This window comes from Aquarana catesbeiana, linkage group LG05 (genome assembly GCF_042186555.1).
Source record: "Aquarana catesbeiana isolate 2022-GZ linkage group LG05, ASM4218655v1, whole genome shotgun sequence".
NCBI classification, from domain to species: Eukaryota; Metazoa; Chordata; class Amphibia; order Anura; family Ranidae; genus Aquarana; species Aquarana catesbeiana.
This window is the reverse complement of record NC_133328.1, coordinates 454,250,893-454,276,726: the sequence shown is the minus strand read 5'-3', so window position 1 is coordinate 454,276,726 and position 25,834 is coordinate 454,250,893. Positions and strand designations below refer to the sequence as shown.

Here is a 25,834-nt window from a genome sequence, read left to right as displayed (position 1 = left end):
CATTCTACTTTGGTCAAAGCTGCAGTTTGTCTTTATTCACATCCCCACCGCTCCATAGCAGATATACTGCTACAGGGCGGCTGTTCTGTGCAGAATCTATACACATGATTCTGCACTTCTGTCTAGGGGGCGCGCATCGCTTCTGCTTCGATTACTCACAGCAAAAGCTGATCTGCAGGTTCCCAGATAATGGATGTCCGCCAACACCCACCGATCCTTGGGCAGAGATACGGGACAGAGCTCCGTTCTGACAGGGGAAAGCGATGGATTTTGTGTCCCTGCAAAGCAGGGAATAAAATCCATCAGTTCCCTTAGTAAAAGCACCACACAGTTTACACAAAAACACTGGTTAGGCACAGTTACCACTTTGATTGCCCTAGATGTTTAACCCCTTCCCAGCCAGTGTCATTAGTACAGTGACCGTCTATACTTTTAGCACTGATCACTGTATTAGTGTCACTGGTTCCCACAAAGTGTCAAAAGTGTCCGCTGCAATAACGCAGTCCCGCTATAAGTCGCTGATCACCGCCATTACTAGTATAACAAAATTAAAATAAATGAAGTGTGTCGGAAGGGAGGTATAGTGTGCTGGAGGGCAGGCTCACTGGTGGCATAGATACTGTAGACCAGGGGTGTCAAACTCAATTTGATCGTGGGCCGCATAAGCATTATGGTTACCCTCAAATGACCGGTTGTATCTGTAAGACTATATAAATGTATCTACTCTTTATCTTATTAAATAATTGCTTCTGCATTAAATTATTACTGGTTTTAGTAATAACTTAAAACCTAAGCTGTGAAGAGCAGGTGCAAACCATCACAGTACCTGTAGCAGATGATGCAAATGTGAAAAAGGAGGAAGAATGGAGGCATGTATGCTGGAATGCATGTCTCACTGTTGGCATGTACACCGAGAAAGAAGGTATGCATGCCTGTGTGCAGACCCACTGATGGCATAGATACTGGACAGTGAGGTATGTGTTCTTAAAAGCGGAGGTCCGACCCAAAAAAAAAAAAAAAAAAAAAAAAAAAAAAATTTAAAAGCCAACACATACTGCAGCTACTGGCTTTTAATAATAGGACACTTACTGATCCTGGAGTCCAGCGATGTCGGCACCGCACCTGATGTTTCCATCAGCTATCAGGTGCTGCTGCCACCACCATTGCTGGTACGGGAACCCGGCAGTGTAGCCTTACAGCTTCACGCCAGGAACCCTACTGCGCATGTGCGAGGCCCCTGCTCCTTTCTCCTACTGGCCCGGCGACAGGGAGATGGAGGTGGAGGGAGGGAGGCCCACGGTGACGTCATGGGCCGTGGCACGGACTCACAGAAGTGGGAATAGGATACCTGTCAAAGATACAGGTATCCTGTCCCCCATCCCCCCGAAAGGTGCCATCTGTGGCACCGGAGGGGGAAGAGACAGATGAGCAGAAGTTCCACTTTTGGGTGTAACTCTGCTTTAAGTGCAGGTCTCACTGGTGGCATGGATGTTGTAAAGTGAAGTGTGTATACTGGAATGTAGATCTCACTAATGGCAGGAAAATAGGACTATGAGGAGTGAGCTGTGTGACTTTCCTGCAAGTCTGTGCCTCCTGTGCTGAAGTTCTGAAAACATAAGTGAGGATATGCTGCTTCAATAACTTTATTACAATACTGATATTTCCCAGCAATCCAGCAGGATGAAAGCATTTTTAAATACTCTGCTTTACCAAAATTAATTTACACATTCACATCGAAAAAGTAAAATTACCCCTTCCCAAGGTGTCTTGTGAGATGCAAGGATAACCCGTACGTAGCGCTTATTCACCACTTGAAGTCGATCCACCTATGTACAACAGAAAGCACACACATCATAAAATTGCATTTCTGCACAATCAGTGACAAATGGGAACATAGTATGGAACAACACCCAATAAGGAACATTGAACAAGTGTAATCACATAAACATGGTTTACAGATTGGAGAAACCCATCTGATTAATATACAAATTACGTTTTTTGAAGGATGCAGATAGTGAAGGTAGAAATTGCCATTGTTTTTCCGTTATGAAGCTATTAGAGTAGACCTAAACTCACCAAATAATTACATCTTTCTGGCCTGCCACCAGGTAAGCATGTAAAGAGCAACTCCATTTGCGTTAAGAAAAAACAATCCCCTCTGGGTGATTGGGGTGTTCATGGCAAGGATTTTAACAAACTTTGTCGCAGACTCTTACCTGTTTCTGTTCTTAAAGTAAAATTTCAGCCACAGGTTGGGCAGTATAGGTAGCAGAAGAGGAGAGGAGACACATTTAGGAGTAGTTAATGTTAGGCTGGAATTCAACTTTAAGAAAAAGCTGCATGTTTAACCCTCTCACTGCCAGGGCCGTACGGCGTATGGACCTACAGTACTGCTTGCAGCAGGCCAGGTCCTTACGGAACGTATGGACCTCATTTGTCCTGCTTTAAGCTCATGGTCACTCTGCTGAACAATCAGCAGACTCTGGTCAGACTCTGCTGAACAATCCTATAATTCTGATTAGCTGATTAGAATCCACTGTTTAGAGTTATTAACCTAAAATGTGGCCCTCCTCCTGCCTGCCTGTCTCCTACTGCGCTCTGTCCCTCCAACCAACCTGCTGCCCTGGCTGCCAAAATACCCCCTTCCCAACACACCTTTCACCCCTAACAGGAGCTGCCCCCACCCCCGGCCAGCAGCAATCTCCCTAGCTGGATGCAACTGTCAGCTTCTCCCCGCTGCCTTTCCCACCGACAATTGCATTCAATCCAGCCACAGTTCTAAAAAGCAACTCCCACCCTCCTCACAGATCTACGACACCCCGTCCATGCAGCACTGCTGACCGGCCCTCCCTCCACCTCGCTGGCTGCAGCTGCTGCCATGGGATCAGTGAAAGTCAGGATGGTGTGTGTGTGTTTACCAGTCTCCTTTTTTAATTTGAATAGAGGAGAGTGCACTGTGTCTGTTCTGCATATGTGGTGTGGACACGGACCAGCCATCTGCCTGCTCAGCTGGGATCAGCAGACAGATTCCCATCTGAGCAGGTGCATGGAAGGGGCCTATGGGTAGATTTTGGACATGCATTTAGGTCTCCCTTGCCTCTGAAGCCCGACCCGCATTAAGTTCACGATTCAGTGGCTACTGACAGGCAGTGAGGAAGCTATCTGCTACTTCCTCACTGCCTGTTTTAACCGATTTTTGCTGACAAACGTGCCGCAACCACATGTATTGCACGCGGTTGCGGGCCATTTGGGGGACTTTCCCATTGATTTGAATGTGTAGCATTCGGTGGGTGCACAGCAACTTTGCTGTGGGAGCAAAGCGACGGATTGTAGCTGCAGCATGTAAAAAAAAAAAACCCCTGCTATATATTGCACCTTAGAAACCGGCACAGGTGGTGTAGCTAGACCTGAAACAGTTCATGTGGCACTCACCACTCCTGACTGTTGTCTGTGCCTTTATAAGGGCGCAGAAAGCTTAGCGAATTCCCTGGTTTGACTCAGATTTAAACCAAGAACAGCTCTCTATGAGCAGGCAGGCAGATAGGACAAGAAAATAAAGAAGCGAGTCATTCCTCTAACGCAGTTATAAGTTCCTAATCAAAGTAAACAGGCTTATTTAAAGCGGTATTAAACCCAAAAGCAAGCATGTATTATATTTCAGCTTACTAATTCTTAAATGCAATGGCTGCATTCGTTTTTTTTTTTAGGCTTTCTTTTATTTTCATCTGGTGACCCAGAGAGCGAGTCTGTTTTTCAAAAGAACAAGCTCTCTTCCAGATGTATCAGTTTACAGGAATGAGACACCATGTAACTAATTCACCCTAACACTTTCACCCCTTTCCTGCCCAGGTGTATTATTTAGTCTGCGTGACAGTTATAGTCTACACAAAACAATAAAGAGAGATATAGATTATATAAAATAATATATATAGATAGATAGATAGATAGATAGATAGATAGATAGATAGATAGATAGATAGATAGATAGATAGATAGATAGAGAGAGAGAGAGAGAGAGAGAGATATTACACACACACACTCATTTCTTGAGGCCCTAAAATGCCAGGACAGTACACATACCCCCCAAAACACTCCCTTTTTAAAAAGTAGAATCCAAGTTATTTAGTAAGAGGCATGGTGAGTTTGACGTTTGTCACAATTTTTAGAAACTGAACAAAATTAAATATAATTTTAACAATTATAACAACAGTTATGGTAAATAATTTTAATGAGTGTCATGCATTTATGTGCCATTGTGTACTAGGTCAGTTGTGATTGGCCTCTGTACCATGTGATCATTGTGACCAATCACAGAGATCACAATAGTACACAATGTAGCGCTATGAATAAAAGCCATTGTGTAACCGACATGTGATCACTGTGACTGGTCAAGCGATCACACGGTACCAGTGTCGGCCCAGTACAACTATCTGTCTTCAGATTGTACTTGACGCGTGAGTGGGAGGACGTCATATGAACTCCTCCCAGGATAATGACGCTCCCACCCAGCCGTATTATAATAGGCCTGGCGGGAGGTGGTTAACACTGGCAGGGGTGCTTACAATGTTCAGCTTTTATTTATTAATGTAAAACCTTTATTCCAAAAGGAAAAAATGGTTTGCTGCAATGAATTATAAAGTGTGAACTGGAGTCTGGCTTCAATTAGTTACTGTATTTAACCACTTCAGCCCCAGAAGGATTTACCCCCTTCCTGACCAAAGCACTTTTTACAATTTGGCACTGCGTCGCTTTAACTGCTAATTGCGCGGTCATGCAATGCTGTACCCAAACGAAATTTGCGTCCTTTTCTTCCCACAAAATAGAGCTTTCTTTTGATGGTATTTGATCACCTCAGCGATTTTTATTTTTTGCGCTATAAACGGAAAAAAATGATATTTTCTACTTTTTGTTATAAAAAAAATCCAATAAACTCAATTTTAGTCATACATTTAGGCCAAAATGTATTCGGCCACATGTCTTTGGAAAAAAAAATGTCAATAAGCGTATATTTATTGGTTTGTGCAAAAGTTATAGTGTCTACAAACTAGGGTACATTTTCTGGAATTTACACAGCTTTTAGTTTATAACTGCCTATGTCATTTCTTGAGGTGCTAAAATGGCAGGGCAGTACAACCCCCCCCCCCCAAATGACCCCATTTTGGAAAGTAGACACCCCAAGTAAATTGCTGAGAGGCATGTTGAGCCCATTGAATATTAAATTTTTTTTGTCCCAAGTGATTGAATAAATGACAAAAAAAAAAAAAAAAAAATTTACAAAAAGTTTTCACTAAATGATATATTGCTCACACAGGCCATGGGCATATGTGGAATTGCACCCCAAAATACATTCAGCTGCTTCTCCTGAGTATGGGGATACCACATGTGTGGGACTTTTTGGGAGCTTAACTGCGTACGGGGCCCCGAAATCCAATCACCGCCTTCAGGATTTCTAAGGGTGTAAATTTTTGATTTCACTCCTCACTACCCATCACAGTTTTAAAGGCCATAAAATGCCAAGATGGCACAACCCCCCCCCCCCCCCCAAAATGACCTCAGTTTGGAAAGTAGACACCCCAAGCTATTTGCTGAGAGGCATGTTGAGTCCATGGAATATTTTATATTTTGCCACAAGTTGCAGGAAAATGACAAACTTTTTTTTTTTTTTTTTGCACAAAGTTGTCACTAAATGATATATTGCTCACACAGGCCATGGGCATATGTGGAATTACACCCCAAAATACATTCTGCGGCTTCTCCTGAGTATGGGGATACCACATGTGTGGGACTTTTTGGGAGCCCAGCCGCGTACGGGACCCCGAAAACCAATCACTGCCTTCAGGATTTCTAAGGGCGTACATTTTTTATGTCACTCGTCACTACCTATCACAGTTTCGAAGGCCATAAAATGCCAAGATGGCACAACCCCCCCCCCCCCCCCTCAACGACCCCATTTTGGGAAAGTAGACACCCCAAGCTATTTGCTGAGAGGCATGGCGAGTATTTTGCAGCTCTGATTTGTTTTTAAAAATGAAGAAAGACAAGAAAAAAAAAATGTTTTTTTCTTTTTTCAATTTTCAAAACTTTATGACAAAAAGTGAGGTCTGCAAAATACTCACTATACCTCTCAGCAAATAGCTTGGGGTGTCTACTTTCCAAAATAGGGTCATTGGGGGGGGGGGGGGGGGTTGTGCCACCTAGGCATTCCATGGCCTCCGAAACGGATAGGCAGTGAAGAGTGAAATCAAAAATTTACGCCCTTAGAAAGCCTGAAGGCGGTGCTTGGTTTTCGGGGTCCCGTACGCGGCTAGGCTCCCAAAAAAAGTCTCACACATGTGGTATCCTCGTACTCAGGAGAAGCAACAGAATGTATTTTGGGGTGTAATTCCATATATTCCCATGGCATGTTTGAGCAATATATCAGTTAGTGACAACTTTGTGCAAAAAAAAAAAAAAAAAAAAAAAAAAAGTGTCTTTTTCCCGCAACTTGTGTCACAATATAAAATATTCCACGGACTCGACATGCCTCTCAGCAAATAGCTTGGGGTGTCTACTTTCCAAAATGGGGTCATTTGAGGGGGTTTTGAACTGTCCTGGCATTTTATGCACAATGTTTAGAAGCTTATGTCACACATCACCCACTCTTCTAACTACTTGAAGACAAAGCCCTTTCTGACACATTCTGACCTTCGCGGTGATACCTCACATGCATGGTGCAATTGCGGTTTACATTTGACGCCAGACCGACGCTTGCTTTCGCCTTTGGTGTTTTTTTTTTTTTTTTTTTTTCTTTATTATTTTTTTTCTTTTTTATCTTATTTTTAAACTGTTCCTTTCATTTTTTTTTTAATCATTTTTATTGTTATCTCAGGGGATGTAAATATCCCCTATGATAGCAATAGGTAGTGACAGGTATTCTTTTTTGAAAAAATTGGGGTCTATTAGACCCTAGATCTCTCCTCTGCCCTCAAAGCATCTGACCACACCAAGATCGGTGTGATAAAATGCTTTCCCCAATTTCCCAATGGGGCTGTTTACATCCGGCGAAGTCTAAGTCATGAAATGCTCGTAGCTTCCGGATTCTTAGGCCATAGAGATGTTTGGAGCCACTCTGGTCTCTGATCAGCTCTATGGTCAGCTGGCTGAATCACCGGCTGCATTCTCAGGTTCCCTGTTGGGACAGGAGAGCCAGAGAAAAACATGGAAGACGGTGGGGGTGGTGGTGGGGGGGCATTCCCTCCCACTGCTTGTAAAAGCAGTCTAGAGGCTAATTAGCCGCTAGGATTGCTTTTACATGAAAGCCGACCGCTGGCTGAAAAGAATGATACCTAAACCTGCAGGCATCATTCTGGTATAACCACTCAAAGTCCAGCAACATACCAGTACGTTGCTGGTCCTTGGGCATATATTGTAAACTTTTTTTCATGCAGCCTGTGGGCTGAACGAAAAAAAAGATTGATCGGTGGGTATGCCCACCATGAGAATACCTCCCTTCATCCACCCACTTCTAATGATGGGCATACATGCACCCTATATATATGCCGAAGCATGGGGGCATCCTCCCGCAAATCTCTCCTCCGCCCTCTGCTGCCACCACGCTTCGGCATATATGCTGAAGTATGTAACTGTGGTGGTGAAATCACCTCCAACAGCACTGGAGTCACGGCTTTATGTATCGTGGGAGCAAACGCTATTGCTGTCAAGATAAATAAATCCACGCTGCAACTGAATGGCGTACCTGCTAAGCAAATGATGGTTAACAATAAAACAAAGTAACATTACAGTATAACAGTAAGACTTACCATACCTGCAAAGCAAATACAAAAAAAACATAGTAAAAAAATAAACGCAACCTGTGCCTAAAATATATATATGCCGAAGCATGGGGGGGGATCCTCCCACAAAATTTAGGAGCAAATCGCTCCTCCGCCCTCTGCTGCCCCCACGCTTCGGCATATATGCTGAAGTATGCAACTGTGGTGGTGAAATCACCTCCGACAGCGCTGGAGTCACGGCTTTATGTATCGTGGGAGCAAACGCTGTTGCTGTCAAGATAAATAAATTCGCTCTGCAGCTGAATGGCGTACCTGAAAACAAAAAAATTGTTAATAAAACACAGTAAACAGTAAAGTATAAAAAAATTGCATATCTGAAAAGCAAACATGGTAAAACATAATAACAATAAAACATTGCAGAATAGAATACAGTAAAAAAAGAGCAGAATAGAGAGAGAATAGAGAGAGAACAATAAAACGACAACTATTTTTGTTATTTTATATTTTTTTTGTGTTTTTATTTTGTTTACTTTTTTTACACTTTTTTTGTAACTAATAACTTTTGTAAGTGGTACCAGGTTCGGGTCTCTCAAAATGCGATGGCATCTTGGGAGACCCTGTGTCAGTGTGCCTAGTCTGTGCAGTGCTGTACCCTACGCTAATACTCAACTAGTGTGTGGTAGCGTTCAAAACATTCACCAATGCAAAGACCAGGATTGTCAGGACAGGAGGGACAATAATACCGGGTGTCACGTCTATATCCGCGCTTGCTGCAGACACGACATCTTCTTTGGGGGGCTCGTTGGGTAGGGGTACTCGGGAGGACATACGGAAAATGCCTCTCATGAAGCCGGCTTACTGCATTTGGTTGGGGAAGGTGAGGTGGAGCACCGTCTGGAAACAGAAGGGCTCTGACGATCTCTTCCTGGAATTTAAGGAAGGATCCAGTCCGTCCTGAAGCTCTGTATAGCACATGAGCGTTCAGCAAAGCCAATTGAAATAAGTATACAGACACTTTTTTTATACCAGCGTTTGGCCTTACGGGCAATTAGGTACGGCGCCAACAACTGGTCGTTGAGGTCCACCCCTCCCATATTTTGGTTATATTCGTGGACACAGAGGGGTTTCTCTGCAACACCAGCCGCCGTAGTAATTTGGACCGTCATGTCTGCATGAAGGGAGGTAAGAACGAAAGCATTCTTATTGTCCCTCCACTTCATAGCGAGCAAATTATTACACTGCAAGCAGGCTCTCTCCCCCAGCCTAAGACGGGAATCTACAAGCCACTGGGGAAAGCCCAGGCGATTGGGTCGCACGGTGCTACATGCTCCAATCTGTTGATCAAAAAGGTGACTAAAAATTGGCACGCTCATGTAATAATTGTCCACGTACAAGTGGTGCCCCTTTCCTAATAAGGGTGACACCAAGTCCCACACTGTCTTGCCAACACTTCCTATGTAGTCAGGGCAGTTTGTCAGCTCTACGTGACTATCTTTGCCCTCGTAAACCATAAAACTACATGTATAGCCTACGGCCCTGTCAGAGCTTATACATCTTGACCCCGTATCTAGCATGCTTGCTGGGAAGGTACTGTTTGAATGACAAGCAGCCAGAAAACTTAATCAGGGACTCATCAACGCAGACAACTTGATGGGGAGTAAACAAGTCTGCAAAACGTTGGTTGAAGTGGTTTACGAGGGGCCGAATTTTGTAGAGCCGATCGTATGCAGGGTCTCCACGAGGACGACAGAGTTCATTGTTGTTGCCCTGGCCATGGAGGCAGAGAACAAGGGCATATGGTGAATTGGGTCAGTGGACCAATATGACCGCAACTCACTCTTTTTAGTTATGCCCATGTTGAGGGAAAGGCCCAGAAAGATCTTAAATTCGGAGACCGTAATTTGTCTCCAATCTCTGGCAAGGGTGGACTGGGGAATAGTGGCGATGTGTTGACCAGCGTACAAATTGCTTTGGTCAACAATAGATCTATAGAGATCTTCGGTGAAAAACAGCGAATAAAAATCCGGTGACGTAAAATCAACTGTTTCCACCTGAATGCTGGGTTGGCCAGTGAATGGGGGAAGTACGGGTGCTGCAGAAGTAGTGGGCTCCCAATTCGGATTGGCGAATGCAGCAGGAAGGGCACTATGAGCACGACGGGCCTGTGTTCGTCTTCTTGGTGGCAGTGGGACACTACTTGTGCTTGCCACCTCGCCAGCTTGAACTGCACTTATGGGACTCGCCACGTCACCAAGTGTTACTGCAGTGCTGGATGTACGATCAGGGTGTACTAGGCCACTAGTGCATGCCAGTTCACCAGAAGGAATAGCGGCACTAGTACTGCTCTGCTCCATATGAGGGACCTGCGGTTCTTGCACATCAAGGACAGAAGAAGTTCGGGGTCTGGTACGCCTGACCTTGGCAGGGACCACAACTCCGTCGTCAGAGCTATCTGTCATGGAGCCGCTGTCCTCTACAGGATCGTATTCTGAGCCTGAATCTGACAGATCAGTGACTTCCTCTTCACTATCTGTCATGCTCAGAAACTTGTAGGCCTCTTCACTAGTGTACCTTCGATTTGCCATTTTGGGCTCTACATTTAGTGGTACACTAGTGAGACTCACAGGCAAAAAAGCTCTTGACTGTTAGCGACTGTATTAAAACGCTACCAACAAAAACTGTTAGCGATCGCAGGGATCAGGCCCGACTCTGCGAGCGCTGCAGTTATGTGCGTTTAGTGTTTGTAAGTGACAGTGATCGAGCGATCGATACTGCACTTGGGTGGGCTGGGCAGAGCTGGGCCGAGGGGCAAAACGCAGGTGCTAGCAGGTATCTGGGCTGATCCCGCTAACACTGTGTTTTTGGGAACCCTAAACTGCTGGGGATGCTAGTATAGATCTGATCGGATCGGATCAGATATTGATCCGTTCAGATACTATACCACTAAGGGAGGTGTATGGTTGGTGCGTGCGTGAGTGTTAGCGGTACTGGCACTAACCTGACGCTGCCTGGGGCGATGCAGACCCTATCTGACCCTAAAACTTAACTTTTATCACCGTCGGGCGATTAGGGGGTTAAACCTTCATAAGGTAATAAACGGCAGGTGCCCTGAAACTATAATAAACTAACTAACCAGCGTCACTCGTAACAGTTATACGGTGATCACTGGTGAAAGGGTTAACTAGGGGGCAATCAGGGGGTTAAAACCTTTATTAGGTAGTATATGGGGCTCCCTGTCGCTATAAAACACTGATGGCGAACCTATATACTTACCTCCCTAACTAGCGTCACCTGTGTCACTAATGCAGCGATCAGAAAAACGATCGCTTAGTGACACTGGCGACGGAGGGTGATCAAGGGGTTAACCTTTATTAGGGGGGGTTAGGGGGGTATCCTAGACCTAAAGGGGGCTACCACTAACTGCCCTATCACTTATAACTGTCACAAACTGACACCAATGCAAAAAAAAAAAAACAAAAAAAAAACAAACTGCTATTGGTGTCACTGTGACAGGGGGTACAGGGGGGTGATCGGGGGGTGAAATGTGTGCCTAGAGTGTTCTACTGTACGTGTAGTGTTTGGTGCACTTACTTGATGCCTTCTCTCCTCGGGACACCAGAACGAAAAGATCGGCTCGAGGAGAGATGACATCACTTCCTCTGCTGCTGTTTACATTACAGCAGCAGAGGAAGAACGTCATTGGCTGGGAGCGATCGTGAGGGGGTGGCCACGAATGGATGGCCTCCCCTTCACCTCTGATCGCTCCGGGACAGAAGCCGACCGCCTCGGGCACCGGGGGGGGGGGGGGGGGTCGTCCGATCGGACCCCCCGCCCGCGGGAGGCAAGTAACGTACCCATACGTTACTTTGCCTGCCCGTGCCATTCTGCCGCAGTATATCTGCGTGAGGCGGTCGGCAAGTGGTTAAATCTACTAGTACATTTAACACTCCCCTCCCCTCAAACTGACAACGCTGCTGTCGCCCATGTTCATTCATCCAGAGTGGGGCACTCTAATACAGGAGATGTGTTACTGGTCAGATCACCAGTTTAAAATAAAAAAAAAAAAAAAAGGGGGGGGGGGGGGGGGAGAAAACGAATGCAGCCACCATATCGAATGATTGTCAAGCTGCAATATATTACAATTTCAATTTGCTAACAGTACAATTCTTCCAGTCACACAGTCGGCATTCTTTTCCTACGTACCAGGCCTTGTGACAGGTAGTTGTTAATAAAGTCTTTCCATGTGATCTCTACTTGAGTCCTCCTATAGAAGATGAAGTAAGTGGCAACCATCCATAACCCTAAAGAGCTCAGAAAAAAGGCTCGGAACTGATTATCATCCCAAGGAATTTCCCCCTGCAAATTAAAATATCAAGAGATATCAAAAGATCCAAAACATGCTAAGCTTCTATAAAATTAGACAAATTGTCAATAAAACAATAACATTTCTATGCAGACATGCCATTATTATTTATTAGATTTGTGCTCAGTAAAGTCCAGCAGTAATGGGTCACTTGGGTCAAATGAAGATTTAAAGATTTTGTTTACTTCCATTATCAAAAACGCTGGATATCATACTACTTTGTACCCATACTATGCTGTTTTATTTGCTTTTTTAAAAATAGCAACAATAAGGCAAAATTAAAAGTAAAAGAAGGGGAAGTCACCTTAGACATCCTTGACCACCAATCTTTATCTTTCTTCCCACCTTTTTTGCCACCTCCTCCAGAGTCCCCGCTTCCACCAGAGGAATGCTTTTCACTACCTTCATTATCTTCACAGAGGGATTAAAAAGGGGAAAAAAAAAACAAACACACAAAAAATAAAGCTTGTATGTAACAAAATATAGAAATACCATACTAGTAACAATTGCTCACTCACATACTCTTCAAGACTCTGGTCATGTAAAGACAGTAGTGGTGCACCGAAATGAAAACATTTTGGTGCAGAAACCGAAAATTCAGGATGCACTTGGCCAAAACTGAAAATGATAGTTTTAAAAAGATAATATATATTTTTAAATTCGACTTTTTAAATTAATATCATTAATTTAAATTAATGAATTTATTGTCAGCTATTATTGGCACCTTTAGCACAAGAAAAGCTCAAGAAAAATGCATCCCTTTAAATTCTATGTATGTCTTCACACTATCGTGCTTTCGTTTTTTTTTTTTTTGTTAAAAATCTCTCTTGCTGCATTTTTGGTCAGAAAAAAAAAAAAAAAATGCACCAAAAACGCACCTCACCGTTAAATTGCATTGAAAACATAGTGGGAATGCACCCATGTTCTGTTTTTAAAGCGGTTTTTGAGTCACAAGACCCAAGAAAAACACACCTTAAAGCACCATTATCGGCAAAACTTTGATAACCCCATTTTCAACCGATACGTTTCGCCAGCCGAAATCTCGGTGCATCACTAAAAGAAAAGTAAATAAGTATACCCCGTAGAAACTGATGACTTCTTCAACATATTTGAACAAGAAAACATTATATCTCCATTCAAATAGTGCCTAAAAGATAAAGAGGATATACACATAAAAATGGTTCATAAAATGAGCACGGTGAATTTATTCCTATAATGTAAATTGATGAAAATACACATTTCCCACATGTGAAAAAAAAAAAGTTATATTATATAACAAGTTTGGCCCAAAATCCATCGGAAAAAATCTGATGGATTTTGTTGTCGGAATGTCCGATCAATGTTCGACCGTGTGTACAGGGCATTAGATTCCTGCATAAAACCTTGTTTGTAGCTAGAAAAATTATAGCTCCTAATTATATCCAGGCCGCGGCTCCTACAGTGGCTTCCTGGATTGCTGAAATCAATAATACCCTACCATACAAAAAGATTATTTACAGCTTTTCCTCACATTTTTTGATGGCATGGTAAATTGTGTTCACAGACAGTGATTTTTGGAAGTATTTCTGAGCCCATGCAGTGATGTCCATCACAAAATCATGCCTGTTTTTTTACAGTGCCATCTAAGGGCCCAAAGATCAAGGGCATCCAATATTGCGTTTCAGCCTTGTCCCTTATACACAGAGATTTCTCAGGATTCTCAGAATCTTGTGATATTATGTACTGTAGATAATGAGAGGTTATTTAAAGTCTTTGCAAGTTTACACTTAGGAACATTATTCTGAAATTGTTTGACAATTTTTAGACACAGATTTTCCACAGATTGGTGAACCACTGCCCATCTTTATGTCTGAGACACTCTGACTCTCCAAGATGCTGTTTTTATATCCAATGATGTTACTGACCTGTTGCCAGTTAACATAATTGGTTTCAAAATGTTCTTCCAGCTCTCTTTCTTGTCAGTACCACTTACTTTGCGAGCTTTATTTGCCCTGTCTTATCTTTTGAAAGGTGTTTCCACCATCAATTTCAAAATTAACGTATTTTTTTTCTTAAAAAAAAAAAAAAAAAAAGGTACATTTTCTCAGTTTAACACCTTACCGTCTGGCCTATAGCAGTGGCTTTACCATCCTGACTAGATGCGATAGGACTTCTTTCCATCGTGCCGCACGTGAGCACCCACAGGGGTGTGCAGCGTGGGAATTGGTGGTGAGCTGTGTCCCTCGGACACAGTGCATCACCGATCACGGTAAAGAGTCGATGACACAGACTTTTTACCATGTGATCAGCTGTGTCCAATCACAGCCGATAACATGTAAACAAATGCCGGTTATCAGTACAGCATATCAGGGAGGGTTATCGGTGCCCATCAGTGTTGCCTCATCAGTGCCGCCCCATCAGAAGAAAAATGACTTTTTTGCAAAATTATATAACAGAAACAAAGAAAAAGGGTTTTTTTTTTCCTTTTCAAAACGTTTGATCTTTTTTCGTTTGTTTAGAAAAAAATAAAAACCTAGTGGTGAATAAATACCACCAAAAGAAAGCTCTATTTGTGCGAAAAAAAATTATAAAAATGTAATATAGGTACAGTGTTGCATGACCGCGCAATTGTCATATAAGGTACGACAGAGCTGAAAGCTAAAAATTGGCCTAAGCAGGAAGGGGATAAAAGTACTTGGTACTGAAGTGGTTAAACATTTGACATGTTTTCTATTGTGAATAAAATATGGGTTTATGAGATTTCCAAATCATTGCAATCTGTTTTTTGTACACGACTGGTCAAACTAAATTAAAAACTTTCGGCAAGAAAAATAGTTCACATATATTTAGCGGTTTGCCTAGAGTTCGTCTTTAAAGTGATTGTTATTTTTTTTTTTTTTTAAACTAGACTTCACAAACATGTTATACTTACCTGTTCTGTTTGAGTGGATTTGCACAGAGTAGCCTGGATCCTCCTCTTCTGGGGTCCCTCTTCTGTGCTCCTGGACGCTCCTTCCTGTTGAATATCCCCACAACAAGCAGCTTGCTATAGGGGCCCCCAAGCCGAGCCACAGCGTCCGTCCGAGACACTCGTGGACATCACTGGACAGAGAGGGGGCTCAGGTAAGCATTGGGGGGTGCTGGGGCGACTGCTGTACACAGAAAGCTTTTTATCCTTATGCATAGAATGCATGAAGATAAAAAACCTTCTGACTTTACAACTCCTTTAGGAATGCTGTGCAAACAATTATTGCTATCAAATGTCTCCGCCAGTCACAGTTGCAAGTCAACCTGGAGGAAGATGATTTTTAAATATATACTTAACATGTTTGTATTAACATCCAGCCAAAGAAGTGCCCAACGGATTCATAAACCTAGTTCATGCATTATTTTTAGGGATTAATTTTACCTTTCAGCTCCACTTTGGAATCATTTTCTTTTTTGCTATTCTTCCTATTTGGAAAGTATTTTTCAAAACCTGAAAAATTAAGATGTTTTGCTTAAAGTGGGCACATTTTAACTATTTTGTCATTAAAATGTCAATATAAATGTACACATTATAGTCTAGAATAGCTAAGAGCTTTTAAGCTGAACTTGCAAAAGTGAAAAGATTAACTAGCTAATGCAACAATTATTTTTGAGAAAAAATTTTAAAGAGGTTTTTCAGTTTTAAGCAAAAGCTAACTAATGGTCTTATATGAATAAAAGTAATTAAAATGCCCCCAAACCATATAGGATTCAATACTTTTTTTTCTAGGGGATGATAAAAAAACAGGGCATTGCTAACCATATATATATATATATATATACATATATACACACACATATACATACACAGGGCTTGACAAATTTGCTTGGAATCTAGGAGCCAGCTAAAAAAGTTAGGAGCCAGGTTTTTTTTAAACGACCGACAAAGCTTTATTTTCAATATAAAAAATAACTAATCTTAAATTTACACAGAAAAAGACCGCCCTGCTAGAGGCCCGAATAGCGTCACTAAAACGACGGTAAAGCAGCGCTAAAAATAGCGCCGCTTTACCGCCGACACCCCCTGCGGCTCGGTGTCAAAGGGCTCTAAGGGTCCGATCAGGTCCGCCTGAAAAACAGACAGGCGAACCTGATCAGACAGCCCGTGTGAACGGGACCAAGCAGGGAGATAACAAATAAATTAATTTTAATTAGGAAATTAAAGCAGCGCTAAAAATAGCGCCGCTTTACCGCCGACACCCCCTGCGGCTCGGTGTCAAAGGGCTCTAAGGGTCCGATCAGGTCCGCCTGAAAAACAGACAGGCGAACCTGATCAGACAGCCCGTGTGAACGGGACCAAGCAGGGAGATAACAAATAAATTAATTTTAATTAGGAAAAAAATAAACAGTTTTTATATAAATATAAATGAATAAAAATAAAATCTATTATGAAAAAAAAAAAAAAAAGGCTATCCCCACATTCACTTCCTTCTCTTCTCCACTTTGGGAAGGAGATGGGCAGTGAAAACAGGCAGGTATTTCGCATTAGCATTGCTGGTTGCAATACCAACGGCCAGCACAAGATGGCGCCAGATTTCAGAAGGACTCCAGAACTACCGAAGAAGGCCGCAAAGCCGGGGCCTCAATTACCGGCCGGTATATATATATATATATATATATATATATATATATATATATATATATATATATATATATATATATACACACACACACACACACACACACACACACACATACATACACACACACATATATAAATATACTGTGAAAGACACTGAAGTTTTTGTAAGCGTTAACCCCCCCAAAAAAAAATTGGATCCTGCTCCATTAAAGCATTTTATACAGCACAGAGCCTGTGCTGTGTCATTTGGCCCCCTGTACCACTTGAAATATCTGGGTGGCTATACCCCCCCCCGTACGTTGACTCCAATAGAGCAGGGCTGCTGAGCCCTGACATCGTTGTCAGTGTACGTGCCTCCGTCATGCACTGCCCTGCTCTCCCTGTGTCTTCTCTGTCCTCATCCCTCCTCCCCTCCCTGTCTGCTTGTACCAGTGCCCGCCCATCTGGAGCTAAATCCTCCCATCCTCTCTGTACTATAATGATAAGTGTCCCTGTGTAATGTAAAAAAATCTGCCGATCTGTACCTATATAATCACGGCTCCCGGCGCTCAGCTGACTGTCGGCTCTCTTCCCCCCCCCCCCCCTCCCCAGCTGAAGTCAGCAGGAGGGCTCGGCTGCGCCCACTGGAACTGTGAGCTGAGAGAGAAGAGAGCTGACAAGTCAGCTGAGCGCCAGGAGCCGAGCTTATATAGGTACAATCCGGCAGATTTTTTACAATACACAGGCACAGGGACACTTATTATGGTACAGAAGGGATTGGTGGATTTTAAAGAAGTGGGTTAACAGCCACTTTAAAAACCAGGCCTATTTTTCAAACTTGTTCACAAGTTAAAATGAGGGTTTTTTTTGCTAGAAAAATACTTAGAACCCCCAAACATTATATATTTATATTTTTTTTCAGAGAATAAAATGGCGGCAGTTGCAATACTTTCTCACACTGTATTTGCGCAATGGTCTTATAAACACATTTTTTTGAATAAAAAAAAAAAAATAATAATAATAAAAAAACAGTAAAGTTAGCCCATATTTTTTTTTATATTGTGAAAGATAATGTTACGGCAAGTAAATTGATACCCAACATGTCATGCTTCAAAATCACGCCCGCTTGTGGAATGGCAACAAACTTTGACCCAAAAAAAATCTCCATAGGCGACGTTTAAAAATTTCTACAGGTTACCAGTTTGGAGTTACAGAGGAGGTCTTTTGCTAGAATTATTGCTCTCGCTCGAACAATCGCAGCGATACCTTGCGTGTGGTTTTAACACCGTGTACGTATGCATTCACTTCTGCGCGAGCCCGGAGGGATGGGGAGCTTTACAGTTTTATTTATTTTTTATTTTTACACTGTCCCTTTCAAAAAAAAATTTTAGATCACTTTTATTCCCATTACAAGAAATGTAAACATCCCTTGTAATAGAAAAAAAATAAAAATGACAGGATCTCTTTAATGTGAGATCTGGCGTCAAAAAGACCTCAGATCTCACATTTACACTTAAAAGCAATATGTATAAAAAATAAAATGTCCCTTTAAGGCCGCTGGGTGGAAGTGACGCTTGACGTCACTTCCGTCATTGAGTCGGGTGGGGGCCCATCATTCCCTCACTCAACACGGTGCCTCTCAGGGGAAAGGATCGGATCGGCTCCGCCGCTACTGACGGCTCTGGTAAGCGGCGGAGACAACTGGAATGGGCACCTCTCCCGCTGCCGATAAAAGTGATCTCGCTGCAAATTTGCCGCGGAGATTACTTTCATCCTAAAGTGGACCACCCGCAGTTTCAGAAAATATCGGGGTTATGGCAGCTATCTTTGACGGTATTCAATGTTAAAGTACCGACGTATAACGACAGCAGGTGGTCTGGAAGTGGTAAAAAAAAATCCTGTTCAAAAAAATACTGACCCTGACCCAAACACAAACCCTGGCACTGACCTAGATCAAACCTTGATCTAGGTATTTTTTGTAAATTTTATTTTATTTTTTAAATTTTTTCACTTTACACACTTTTTTTTTCCTACCTCTAAAGACAAAGAAGGATATAATGCATCTCTCTCGTCCATTCACAGAGACAGAAAACACAGGGGCGGGCATCACAGTGACTGATCACTGTGATAGCCAATTAGAGGCTACCACAGCGATCAGGTGACCTGGAAAAGGCCGTTGTGGGTTCTGAACGTTTGAACAGGGCTGGGGCTCTCAGGGAAGACCCTGGTCTCTGTGCTGGGAGTGTGCCTTGCAGTGCGCTCCGAGCATAAAAGGGAGATACGCAAATATACAGCCCCACGGAAAAAAGCCCAGTCCAGCGGGGCCGCATATTTGCGTACGGTCAGCATGAAGGGGGTTAAAAGGATCAGTTATTGGTTTAATAGCTATACCTCAAAGTTCTCTTAGAACTTTAAAAATTAGTACTTTAAAATTAGTAATGTTGATATGTCTGGAAAAAGCAGAAGAAGTAGAAAATATTGTGGAATGGTGGCTTACAGCACTGGGGTTCTTGGTTCAAGTCCAGGCCAGGATATTATCGGCATGGAATCTGCATGTCCTCCCTGTGATTTCTTGAATATTCTGGATGACATTAGGTTGCTGTCTAAATTGGTCCTTGTATGTGTGCACGCATATACTTCTGCTTGTGAAATAAGGACCCTAGATTGTAAGCTCCTTGAGGTCAGGGATGGATGTGAATGTACAATATGTAAAGTGCTGCATAAATTGTTAGTGCTATTGAAATGCCTGTAATAAAAAAAAATTAAAGTTACAGGGAACAAGTGCTATATAAGCTGGTAACTACACACTACTTTAACCACTAGCCGACCAGCCCCCGTCAAACTGCGGCAGGTCGGCTCTCTCCCGCAAACCACCATACGTCAGCCCTTTAAACTGCTATAGCAGGCACGCGGGGGACCCGATGCCACCGGCCATGAGCGCGCACAAGAGCCAGAACGGGGATTTGTGTGTGTGTATAAACCCTTGATCGCCCCCTAGTGTTAACCCCTTCCCTACCAGTGACATTTACACATTAATCAGTGCATTGTTTAGCACTGATAGCTGTATAAATGTCAATGGTCCCAAAAATGCGTCAAAAGTGTCCGATCTGTCCACCACAATGTCGTAGTCCTGATAAAAAAAAAAAAAAAAATTCCCAGAATTGTTGCCTTTTTTTGTTTATAGTGCAAAAAATACAAACCTCAGGAGGTGATCAAATACCACCAAAAGAAAGCTCTATTTGTGGGCAAAAAGGACGCAATTGTCAGTTAAAGCGGCGCAGTGCCGTATCGCAAAAAATGGCCTGGTCATTAAGGGGGAAATCTTTCCGGGGCTGAAGTGGTTAAAAAACTGCCTGCTAAACTAAAACCTCTTTGCCTCTGACTACCTACCTTTAGGAGGCTGGGCACAAAACCTTGTGTACGCAGCTATCACATTAGCCAGTAAGGCGTTCCTGTTTATTCTTGTCACTTGAGTTTGAATCTGAAATACATAATCAATTTTACTATGCATGACAAATATTCTGAAAGCTCACACACATATACGTAAACATACCGTATGTGTATATACTGAATAAAACACAGATATACCAAAAAAAAAAAAAAAAAAGAGAATGCAAAAATTGAAATACATAGAATTTACGAGAACATATTTTTTATTAAATTTCCTGTAAATAATACAAACAGGCAACACTAATACTAGCCCTCCAGCATTAAAACAATGACTATCAGTAACAAGACACCAAGAGCAATGACATGTACTTTCTTATGTGAACCACAAAACCATCTGCAGAACAATGAAAGATGGCTGCCATGAGTTAAAACAAAACAAAAATAGCCTAAAATAAACCCAGCTTTGCTGCATCAATCACCATTAAAATAAGAGCTGTCCGCTGTAGTACTTTTCTCTGCCACTAGATGTCCACTTAAGCGGAACTAAACCCATCAATTTAACAATTCCCTCAAACTACATTCAATGTATACTGCGAACGACAATTGTCACAGTTGCTTGTGCTCTCAAACAAACTGTCAAGCCATCAAATGGTTGGCGTCATAAATGATCATATGCACAGCACTGTGGGAAGAAACAGAGACTAAGATGGCAGCTTCATTGGCTGTAAAGGATAGAAGAGTTTAGTGTCACCTTAGGTAGTTACAGCAATGGTTTTTTTCCCCCTTTTGGGCTAAAGGTTTTACATAAATAAACACTGACTATTGTACACACCTCTGTCAGGGGTAAATAGTTTGTTTCAACACTCTAACTGCTACTGTGTCTGGACAGCATGGTCTGTTAAAGCAAGTTCAAAAATAACAGACTTACTGGCTAGAATAGATCACCAAGTGAAAATAAAGGAAAACAGCCAAAAAAAGAAACCTAACACAACTTGCACGTCTAAGAATGTCTAAGCTGCAACATAATAAAGTAGAACTATAGGCAAAACCTTTTTTTCCCCATTTTGGGTAGTTAGGGAGGGTTATAACCCCTGTCAGTTTTTTCTTGGCCCACTGTGTCCAACTGGAGTGTTATGTTACCCTCACGTTTTGCCTATGGGACAAGAAGTGAAGGTAGCTCTCCAATGGAATACAGATGGCAAAGAAAAAAAACTGACAGGGATTAACCCTCCCTATCACCAGTGAGAGAAAATCCCTACAAAAGGAATGGAGTCTCCTGGAGCCCCCCAGGTCACTAGGACTAGTGCCCCCATTGGAAGATTTCCCATCTATTACTTTTCTGGGGACAACCCAACATTTTTGATGTTCTTTTACTTTCAATGATAAACATGACAAACAGAGGGTGAATTTACCACACAGGAGCAGAGTTAGCAACAAAAGTCTGACAGATATTCAAACCCATCTTCACTCCATCCAAAACTAAAAGAAAGGTTTTGCCTTTAGCTATACTTTACACTTTTTACACTGCTTTAAGCTGAGTGACCTTATAAATCATCTTAGCAATTAAGCCTTGTAGCTCATGCAGTCAAGTTACACAACGCATTATGCAAGTCACCTAGAAGCCTATGTTCCTGCAGATCAGACAAACAGTAACAACATGAATTCACAGGCAGAATAGCAATTAAAGAAGCAATTCTTCACTGACGACTGCTTGAAGATCTCAATCACATGATTGCTGTGATAGCCAGTGATTGGCAGGTTTGGATCTAGGTCATTGTCAAGTTTGGAATTAAAAGGTCAGGGTCAGCACAGCACAAGGGGAAGCAGTAGCATGTGTTGTGCTGCATCATTATATAAGACAGCATCTTTTGGTCTGTTTCTGTGTGTTAGTAGCTTATTGAAAATTAATGGGCTTCCTAACAGCTCATCTACATTTGCTTTTCACACGTGCAGCTGACAGGCATTCAGCAGTCCACACTGTCGCCTCCTGAAACCCGTTTTTTTTTTTTTACGGAAAGACCGTGCTGCTATCATGATCCTAGCTTTTGTGGTTTTGCAGTTGTAGATTGGCCCCATATACTTGAATTTGATGGTAATACTGCCCACCGAATGCAACGGGGGGGGGGAATCATCTGTGCAGCATCTGTACAACCCAATCCAGACGTCTTTGCAGTTTAGGAGGTCCGGCCATAGTAAATAAACAGCCAGGCAGGAGCAGCGCCAATGTGCTTGGATGTACCCGTACATCCCCCTGCGTGTGCTTGCTCCCTGGGAATGCACAGCAGCGTGCTCTGGGGACACAGCAGAAAACACTGATCATTGCACCGGGTCGCTGTGGGTGGCCCTGGTACTAGGTGTGTGATCTCTGTAGACGATCAGCAATCACATGGATAGTAGTAAACAATATTTCATTTCCTGGCATTATTGTTTACTACTGTGTGATCGATCACATAGTATAGGGCCATTCACAGCAGCCTTGTACAATATGATAGGTATGGCCAACCACAGCTCTCACAGTATTTTTCAATGGCTGCAGGAACGCAGCTGGAGAGAGTGAGAAACGATTGCTTTTACAGTCATCATGACTGTAAAAGTAATCACAGTGTAAAGAAAAAAAAAAACCTCCCCAAGAATAGTACAGTGTCACTATGAATAAACTAAGCCTAAGTGTAACACACAGGAATGTAAAAAAGTGATTGGGACCAGAAGACAAAGGCTGGGATTAAAGCACAATTCCACATAGGGTTATTTGTAACTATGCATATTCCATAGTAAGATCCCTCTATAAGTTGGAAATCACTATTGTGATTGGTTAACTTTCTGAATATGGGAGGCCTTATTTGTAGCTCCCGACATCACCAAAGGGCTGCACAAAAAATTCAGTGAATATTCATTATCAGAGACAATGGACACACAACAGGAATTAGTCAGAGCCTGTGGGCGCAATGCAAAAGATGTTCAGAGCCAGCGGGCGCAACGCAAAAGATGGTCAGAGCCAGCGGGCGCAACGCAAAAGATGGTCAGAGCCAGCGGGCGCAACGCAAAAGATAGTTACATAGTTACATAGTTAGTAAGGTTGAATAAAGACACCAGTCCATCCAGTTCAACCTGAGTGAGTGTGGGTCTACAACCCTGACCCTTGTCCCTAACCCTGAACATCGCACACTCACATCAATCCCTACCCACAATCCAAGGTCCCCATTCATATACTAGGGCCAATTTTTTTTTTTTGGACAGAAGCCAATTAACCTACCAGCATGTCTTTGGAGTGTGGGAGGAAACCGGAGTACCCGGAGGAAACCCACACAGGCACAGGGAGAACATGCAAACTCCAGGCAGGTAGTGTCGTGGTTGGGATTCGAACCAGCGACCCTTTTTTACTGCTAGGTGAGAGTGCTAACCACTGCACCACTGTGCCGCCCTAGATGGTCAGAGCCAGCGGGCGCAACGCAAAAGATGGTCAGAGCCCGCGGGCGCAACGCAGGAGATGGTCAGAGCCCGCGGGCGCAACGCAGGAGATGGTCAGAGCCCGCGGGCGCAACGCAGGAGATGGTCAGAGCCCGCGGGCGCAACGCAGGAGATGGTCAGAGCCCGCGGGCGCAACGCAGGAGATGGTCAGAGCCAGCGGGCGCAACGCAAAAGATGGTCAGAGCCAGCGGGCGCAACGCAAAAGATGGTCAGAGCCAGCGGGCGCAACGCAAAAGATGGTCAGAGCCAGCGGGCGCAACGCAAAAGATGGTCAGAGCCAGCGGGCGCAACGCAAAAGATGGTCAGAGCCCGCGGGCGCAACGCGGGAGATGGTCAGAGCCAGCGGGCGCAACGCAAAAGATGGTCAGAGACAGCGGGCGCAACGCAAAAGATGGTCAGAGCCAGTGGGCGCAACGCAAAAGATGGTCAGAGCCAGCGGGCGCAACGCAAAAGATGGTCAGAGCCAGCGGGCGCAACGCAAAAGATGGTCAGAGCCAGCGGGCGCAACGCAAAAGATGGTCAGAGCCAGCGGGCGCAACGCAGGAGATGGTCAGAGCCAGCGGGCGCAACGCAGGAGATGGTCAGAGCCAGCGGGCGCAACGCAGGAGATGGTCAGAGCCAGCGGGCGCAACGCAGGAGATGGTCAGAGCCAGCGGGCGCAACGCAGGAGATGGTCAGAGCCAGCGGGCGCAACGCAGGAGATGGTCAGAGCCAGCGGGCGCAACGCAGGAGATGGTCAGAGCCAGCGGGCGCAACGCAGGAGATGGTCAGAGCCAGCGGGCGCAACGCAGGAGATGGTCAGAGCCAGCGGGCGCAACGCAGGAGATGGTCAGAGCCAGCGGGCGCAACGCAGGAGATGGTCAGAGCCAGCGGGCGCAACGCAGGAGATGGTCAGAGCCCGCGGGCGCAACACAGGAGATGGTCAGAGCCAGCGGGCGCAACGCAGGAGATGGTCAGAGCCCGCGGGCGCAATACAGGAGATGGTCAGAGCCTACGGGCGCAATACAGGAGATGGTCAGAGCCTGCGGGCGCAATGCAGGAGATGGTCAGAGCCTGCGGGCGCAATACAGGAGATGGTCAGAGCCTACGGGCGCAATGCAGGAGATGGTCAGAGCCTGCGGGCGCAATACAGGAGATGGTCAGAGCCTACGGGCGCAATACAGGAGATGGTCAGAGCCTGCGGAATACAGGAGAAACCACTACTACAACAGAGCAATAGATAAACATAGATTAGGGTCTGCATGGGCCCCACAAAAAGGGGCAAAAGCTCATATGTGGCCTCTGGGTCACAGGTTGGGCACTGGGGGGTATTTGCACCGCTCCATTATACTATACTATACTATATAGTAGGTATACATTGTGCCTTCATTTGTTCTATCACATTTGTGTTCTGAAGCTACAAAAGCGGACCCTGTCCATGTGTCTGGCAGGCATTCGGTCCAATGTCCAGGTGTGATGTCAGGCTGGGTTCACACTGCCGCACAGAGCGTCTCACAGCAGAGGTCTGGGGGATCCCTGTCCTAACGCCTGCCAGACACATGGACATTTTCTCTGTGATTTCTGCCACTTTTGTAGCCTCACAAGTCAGAACACCTAGAAGACAGAAGAGATGAGGCCACAATGTACCCCTAACATAGACTATAGTGGTAAGGTGCGTTCACCCACCTACTTGTATGGCCATAGAAGACAATGACAGGTGACTGCACTGTGTACACCCAGGCTCAGGTGTCAGTAGGAGGCCAGCCATGGTCATTCCGGTTACTCACCTTCCTCACACAGCAGACCCCGGGGCGCCGGCTAAGAGGCACTAGAGGGAGGAAAGCGCCGCTCAGAGGCCGGCACAGCCCAGACAGCTGCAGGCACCGGTGAGCCATGAAACCCCGACTCACTACACCGACTTCACACTCCCATCTAATACATAACACGACCTCCACAGGAGCCTACAGGAACACAGTAGTGACGTCACCGGCCGAACCAATCACGGCTCAGTCTCCGTGTCCCTGCTTAGTTACGACAGACAGAGGGCGGGGCCCAATGACACCTCTGTGCCTGTGACTCTGATCCGTCACCGTGACTGTGCTCCTTCTACATAATACCAGAAAGGAGCATGAGTCACAAAGAGGGGGCTGAAGAAAGAATGTGATGGTGGGATATACCTGGAGTACAACAGGGGAATAATACTCCATCATGTAGTGGATCAGAGAATAATACTCCATCATGTAGTAGATCAGGAAATAATACTCCATCATGTAGTAGATCAGGAAATAATACTCC

General features: G+C 44.1%; 1 protein-coding gene across 2 annotated transcripts in view; it reads right to left on the bottom strand.

Moving 5' to 3' along the window:
* Positions 1 to 25,548, bottom strand: part of AFG3L2 (AFG3 like matrix AAA peptidase subunit 2) — a 65,538-nt gene extending 39,990 nt beyond the window's left edge. Inside the window, exons 1-6 of one of the 2 annotated variants that reach the window (XM_073631311.1) lie at positions 25,327 to 25,547; positions 20,093 to 20,183; positions 15,524 to 15,592; positions 12,440 to 12,546; positions 11,976 to 12,128; positions 1,752 to 1,826 (exon numbers count right to left, since the gene is read on the bottom strand). In XM_073631311.1, coding sequence (XP_073487412.1) covers positions 1,752 to 1,826; positions 11,976 to 12,128; positions 12,440 to 12,546; positions 15,524 to 15,592; positions 20,093 to 20,183; positions 25,327 to 25,434 — 603 coding nt within the window. In that variant the 5' untranslated portion in view covers positions 25,435 to 25,547. Of the gene's footprint in view, positions 1 to 1,751; positions 1,827 to 11,975; positions 12,129 to 12,439; positions 12,547 to 15,523; positions 15,593 to 20,092; positions 20,184 to 25,326 lie in introns of both variants that reach the window. The other variant, XM_073631312.1, reaches the window with a different exon arrangement.
* Positions 25,549 to 25,834: the final 286 nt, after the last annotated feature.